Source organism: Nicotiana tabacum, chromosome 18 (genome assembly GCF_000715075.1).
Source record: "Nicotiana tabacum cultivar K326 chromosome 18, ASM71507v2, whole genome shotgun sequence".
In the NCBI taxonomy this organism is placed as follows: Eukaryota; Viridiplantae; Streptophyta; class Magnoliopsida; order Solanales; family Solanaceae; genus Nicotiana; species Nicotiana tabacum.
Genome location: NC_134097.1, coordinates 35,080,785 through 35,087,161, shown reverse-complemented (window position 1 = coordinate 35,087,161; position 6,377 = coordinate 35,080,785). Strand labels below are relative to the sequence as shown.

The 6,377-nt window shown below is 34.7% G+C and overlaps 1 protein-coding gene across 5 annotated transcripts; it reads right to left on the bottom strand.

Annotated features, from left to right (window-relative positions):
• Nucleotides 1-221: 221 nt before the first annotated feature.
• LOC107782273 (G-type lectin S-receptor-like serine/threonine-protein kinase At4g03230) lies at nt 222-6,115 on the bottom strand. Of its 5 annotated transcripts, none has more exons than XM_075236781.1 (8): nt 5,246-5,802; nt 4,358-5,170; nt 3,591-3,716; nt 3,264-3,457; nt 2,973-3,183; nt 2,633-2,870; nt 2,357-2,507; nt 222-689 (listed from the first exon to the last, which is right to left on the bottom strand). In XM_075236781.1, the coding sequence occupies exons 1-8, from the start codon at nt 5,649-5,651 to the stop codon at nt 537-539; spliced, it is 2,292 nt and encodes a 763-aa protein (XP_075092882.1). In that variant the 5' UTR covers nt 5,652-5,802; the 3' UTR covers nt 222-536. The 5 variants fall into 5 exon arrangements, with proteins under 5 accessions (XP_075092882.1, XP_016458629.2, XP_075092881.1 ...); XM_075236780.1 differs by lacking the exon at nt 222-689 and adding an exon at nt 1,795-2,278; XM_016603143.2 differs by having other exon boundaries at nt 4,358-6,115.
• Nucleotides 6,116-6,377: the final 262 nt, after the last annotated feature.

Genomic DNA, 6,377 nt, shown 5'->3' with positions numbered 1-6,377 from the left:
TGACAATAGTGTCAAAAAAATTATCAGATTGACGAATTGTTTGGGAGCAAATATATGCAATATCTATTATACTAACCATGGTCAAGACCTTGCTTTAGTTAATTAAATCAAATCATTGATTTTAAAATGAGACCTACATCATCTATATAAGTAAGAAATTAGGGAAATGGAGAGGAGCCAGATCCATCTTTTACCTATTACATGAGATTATTACTTAGTTGTTTTTTAGGCTGCCAAATTAGGCTTTATTACAAACAGTTACCTTTAGTCTAATGGAATAAAAGTTTTACACTATCAGAGGGTGGAAATTAAACTTCAACATGAATACTTCTCAAAGCATTAAAACACAGCAAGCAGTACTACTCAAAAATTTGCACTAAGAAATCAGTAGCAATGGCTCTTTTATGTTGATTCAAAAAAAGAAGAATATATGTGTCACCCATCCAAGTAAAAACTTGAGGAAATGGAGACAGTGTGATATGTAGAAGAGCCGGATCCATCTTTTACCTATCACAATGGGTGATGGAGTAGAAGTTTTACATTAATAGTGCGCCAAAGTTGAACTCCAACATTAATACTTCCCAAAACATTAAAACAGAGCACGGAATACTACTCAAATATATGCAATATGAACCAGGGGTAATGCCTCCTTTATGTTGATCATAGTATATAGCCTTGTAAATTTGATCCTGAGAGAAGTACATCAATGAAGCTACCTAAGTTCAAGATAGAACAACAAAATCATCTCTATCACTATTAAGAGATTTCCACTGCAACATTTTAAGCCAACCTGTTTTACTTTTTTCAATTTAATTAAACTTGTGATGTCTTTTGTCAAAGTTTCACCTTCTTTTTTCCACTCATGGCTTCTTTCAAGATTGTCAGCCATGGCATTTCTCTCTAAACAATTTTAGGCCTACTCAGAAATTTACAAAAAGATAGATATTCTCTCAGTATAAGAGAGTCACTTCTACGATGACAAATATTGATGCAATTAATGGTGAATAATAGATAGCTAACTCAACATAATTAGTAACAAGTTAGAAATATCCAAATAGAATTTGACGTTTTGAATAGTTTATTTTGTCAAAGATCCAAAATATAAAAGCCAAGGACAACTTTGTTTTGAACTTGAGTGAATATAAGTTTCAGGCAAAAGAGATCTGAAAAGTGCATGTGATAGATGTGATCACTGATAAGGATACTATAGACTGTAAATTAAGTGGAAGGAAAAGAATGCATGAAGATAGGCTACTGATCATGCTGTACAAACAGGGATTACACTATTTGGTTGCAGATAGTCTATCAAAACAAAAAAAAAAGGCGACTTGGGATTTCTTGTTACTACAATATGAAGTATTTCATGTTCTTATAAGTTATTATGTGGAAGGTTAACTGCTAAACAACAATATAACAACTATGCACACGATTATTTTGAGATTTGAGAATGTTCATGAAGGTATATATTAAGAGCTAAATATCTATGCTTTTGCAAAGCTTGCATAATGAGAAAAAAAGGATAAGACAATATAATATGGCTCGACTTAAGACCTACGGTGTGTTGGTATGGTGGAATACATTCTCATCTAATTTTTCCATGTTTGGTCGCCTTAAATATTTTCCCTAAGAACATATTATCCTCTAATTTCTAAAAATATAACTTCTCAACTAGCAAGAGGAGGGAATTCATTATCCAAAACTTTTCCATGCCATTTCCAAATGATGATTCCCCCCCCCCCACCCCCACCCCCCACCCCCACACACACAAAAGTTAGTTAATTTGTCACGTTATAGTTTCTGAGATTATTTTCTGCTTAATTACCCAACACCAAAAAGAATATGTGAGAACATCACTTATTTATGTTTTCCTGCATACCAAATACACCCCCTTGTTTCTGCTAGTGCTTTGGATGTCTGCAGGAAAACATTACAATTGTATCATATATACATGTCCAACTACGATGATTTCACAGTATTGCTATCGTCCTCCTTCTGCTGTAATTGTCAATTGATTGTTAGAGACTTTGGAGAGAGAAGATGATGTGCTAGACGTGTGTGTCCTTATTACAAAAGCTGGTCGATTAGGTCTAGGAAGACTCATACCATCCCCTCCCAGCATTACAATGACATCTGATATGTTAGGACGATTATTTGGATCTTCTTGTACACACAAGAGTGCAACATTAATGCACTTTACCACTTCATCTCTGTTGCATGGTTCAAGTAATGATTTCTCTATTAACTGTATTGCATTATCATCTATCCACAATTTCCATGCCTGTGAAAACTTTCTATCAGAGAATCAAAGCTAATAAAAAGATATACATATTAAGTCATGGGAAGTTTCTTCACTTACATAGCATAGCAAGTTTAAGGCTTCTTCTGATTGATAATATCCATTGTTCTTCCTTCCACTGACTATCTCAAGTACGACTACCCCGAAACTGAATACATCTGACTTGATGGAAAACAATCCATTCAGTGCATATTCAGGTGACATATAGCCACTGGATTGCACCAGGTGAACAAAGTGTTAAGCATGAGAATTTTACCAAAACCGAAAAAATAACCAAACACCCATTATTAGGATCATTTGCAAGAAATAAACGATAGGAAGGGATGTAATACTTACTAGGTCCCCACCACTTTCTTCGTTTTTGCTTCAGTTCTTGTTCCTTCAACAATCCTTGCCAAACCAAAATCCGAAATCTTCGGATTCATCGCCTCATCTAACAAAATGTTACTAGTTTTTAAATCTCTATGAATGATTCGCAGTCGTGAATCGTGGTGTAGATAAGCAAGACCGCGTGCAACGCCTAATATGACGTCATAACGTTTCTTCCAATCCAAAAATGTGCTAAGTGATCCATCTTGCATAGTTACCATGTCAAGAACTCATTGTATCAGTAAAGCTAAATCACTATATAAAACATGTGACTTAGAGAATAAAGAACTTAGTTTAGCTGACTTACCAAATATGAATGTGTCTAAACTTTTATTCGGCATGTATTCATAAAGTAATATTTGTTCCGTCGTATTGATGCAATAGCCTAATAGCCTCACCAAATTTCGGTGCTGAAGTTTTGCAATTAAAGTTACTTCATTCTTAAGTTCATCTATGCCTTGTCCTGAATGAGTAGATAACCTTTTCACTGCAATTTCTTTTTCTCCTGGAAACATACCCTGCCAAATGTTTTTCGTCTCATTACTATAGGTCAATGTGGCCGTACCAGTTCACAGAGGTGTCAGACTGAAATTTTCACCTTGTAAACAGGACCAAATCCTCCTTCTCCGACCTTATTTGCATCTGAAAAGTTGTCTGTAGCTGCCAAAATGGTCTCCAAATGAAAGTATGGAACATCTATTACTTCATTGTTTTCGTTCCTCAATACTTTTGCTTCTCCATTAAATTCGTGCCAGTGAGATATTTGTATCCCTTGATTACCTTTTCTTCTATCTGCAATAGAAAGGACAAAAAAAGACAAAGGAAAACAAAGTAACCCCAATGTGATTGAGAAAGTCACTTGAAATTAAATAAATAAAAATATAACAGAAAATATTTTCCAGAGTGGGATTCATTCAGCAAGTACCTGCTCCTTTTGCCATTCTTCTTCTATAATAAATGTAGCTAAAGCTGTCTATGATTAGAACCATAAAAGCTGTTATGGATGAAAGGATAAGTTTTAGCTGCATCGATTTCTTAGCTTTAGTTTGAGCTGAAAGTAGAGAGCCAAAAACAAGTTAGATACTTTTAACTCTATCTTGAAGGACTTGATGCAAATATTCAGTGTACCTCAGAACCTATCATTATCGTTTTAAGAATTTATTTCAAGCTTAATTTTTACTTGCTCAACAAAGAAATAGGAAAATAAGAATCATTGTGTAATGGATCCATATTTACTAAATGTATAGATAAGATGATATTCAACCAACCTGAGGAAGTACAACTGAATGTTTCTCAATCTTTAGGGAAAACAAGGATTGAACAAAATGGAAAAAAAGAAAAGGGAGGTTTCGGACTGCTATTACAAAATAGCTAATGAAAAGAAAAAATGACAGTTCTAGCATACCCTGCCACTAGAGACTCCTGCTATTTATAACCAAGATATTCCCCTCATCCCACCAATACTTTAATAGCTTTTCTCAACCTTGATCCCACATCATACATTGGTTTTGCCTCATTTTAACAACTAACCCAAATACCTTAGCTTTTAGCCCAGTAGTATTAGCAGTAATGGGCCTATTCATAACACATTGTTATTAAGTGCTAATGTTAATTACAAGGAATTCCATCCGCAACAAAGTGCAACCATTATGAGATAAAGAATTAAGCTTAGTTATTCTATGTTATTCTAACCTTGAGGTGAGCCAAGTTTGACAAAGATAATCCTTCCTGTTTCATTTTTGCTGAGCAGTTGCAGATTGAAGAGATCCCCTGTCCAAATTGAACAGGTACGGGAACCATCATAAGTATAAGCAGTGCAAGAGCAATTGTCGAAACAAGTCGACCTACACTGTGAGGCTTCCTCAACAGTGATATTAGTATCTGGAGAAGCAGGTAAACTCATGCTTGAATTCATCCAGAAACTATCATTGTCTACAGTAAAGGCGATGCATTGTAGCTCAACATTTCTTACACAGCCACCCGAATAATCATTCAAATTCCATTCTCTATCTGATCTTGGCTTGAAAATACTGAAACAAGTGCAGTGTGAATTAACATTATCACAAACTCCAAATGCCCCACAATAACCATAAACCTCACATTGTTGACTAGGTCGAGCCCAAAATTCATTCCAACCAGCAGAATTATTCAGCCAAGTTAGTTGCTTAATTTGTCCTGAGACATCCATGATGAATCTTGATGTAATAGTACTACTAATATGACGGGAATATGTAAAATATGACTCGTTCTCATTGTCAATGTAGCTGTAATTGTATACTGAGTTCAACTTGTCGGGCACTGAGCTAAATCTATGGCCATTCCATGAACCAGTTGCCCAATACTCTGTAGTCCTATTCCATTTTAAAACAAGTTGGGCATTCCTTAGATCTAATTCCATGGAAAACAATCCTGGTGCCGGATTGTCAAAATCCTTCCATGAAATTAGAACCTGCTTCTGTTGTGTAATTTTGTTGTATCCAATCTTAGCACCTGTCAAAAGTGTGTCTGTCGGATTGTCAAAACTTTGCCAAAGTGTAACGGGTGTTGATGAATTTGACACATCACTCAAAATCAAATTACCATCATCACCAAGAACTGCTATGACTGTACTATTTCGAGTGGCGTTATTTGTAGCATGTGTTGATGACCAAATTGAATTTTGATTTTTATCAAGAAGGACCAAGTTGCCTTGAATAACTGTCAACTGGGCAGTATCACTAACTGGTGTCTCCCTATTTGCTACCCAAACTACTGTTCCCTGAGAAACAATATTGTTTTTGTACCATATGCCTATGTAGTAATTGAGAGAGTTACCTGGTTCAAAGAAACCAAGCTCAAACTTCCCACCTGAAGATACAATTGTTTGACCAAATGAAAGAGATTCATTTGCAGAAATGGTGTCCCCTCCAAGTGAGATATTGCTGTTGAGACTGCAGGATAGAAAGAGCATAAATATGAGAAGTGATAAGATCTTCTTCATTTCCATGGCTGCATAATTTATTGGTAGGATCAATGATGTGATGTAGAAAGAAGAAAAAGATAAGAAGACAACATGGTACACTTCTTGTCAAAAGGAGATTTTTTCTGTGTGTGTTTTGGTAACCCGCTTCACTTTTTCTAGTTGACAGAAATAATATTCCTATGTACTATGAAGATGACCAAAATAAATTTATATTTAAAAAAAAAAAACCTATTAGAACAATTAATATTGAACGTGATTCTGAAAATTGATAACTTGACAATTGATACCAAAATAAATCAATAAGTCGACGGAGAATATTCTTGCTTGTATTTGCTCAGTTAATGCTTAAAAACTTGAGAAAACATGAAAATAATGTGGAGTTCCAATTATTCAATGCACTTTATTGTTTGACAAAATATATAGATGCATATATGAAGGAGGAAAAGAAAGCATATTAAGTATAAATAAGAATTAGAAAGAAATGACCTAAAAGAAAAGGAAACGAGACTTGCAATATACTATTAAAATGCAATGTCTCTTTTTTTTCAGCTGCCCTTTTTGGTCGCCTTCAATAAGTTGACATTCTTTTCGTACAAAGATTTTATATATTTTTCTCTACAACTTGAATATTTTCTAAATATAATTTAAGCCCTAGAACTAACTACTTCCAATTTTTGGGGCATAAAATAAATGTTTTATTTGCTTGGCCCTAGAGCCGTCCCTGATTGTGGGTCAACTATTGCGGTCAAA

Coding starts and splice junctions, on each gene's coding strand:
- LOC107782273 (XM_016603141.2), bottom strand. CDS start 5,651: ATGGAAATGAAGAAGATCTTATCACTTCTCATATTTATGCTCTTTCTA. Junction 3,458..3,590: donor AAGAATGGCAAAAGGAGCAG/GTACTTGCTGAA, acceptor TTTCTATTGCAG/ATAGAAGAAAAGGTAATCAA. Junction 2,279..2,356: donor CCTTAAACTTGCTATGCTAT/GTAAGTGAAGAA, acceptor AAGTTTTCACAG/GCATGGAAATTGTGGATAGA.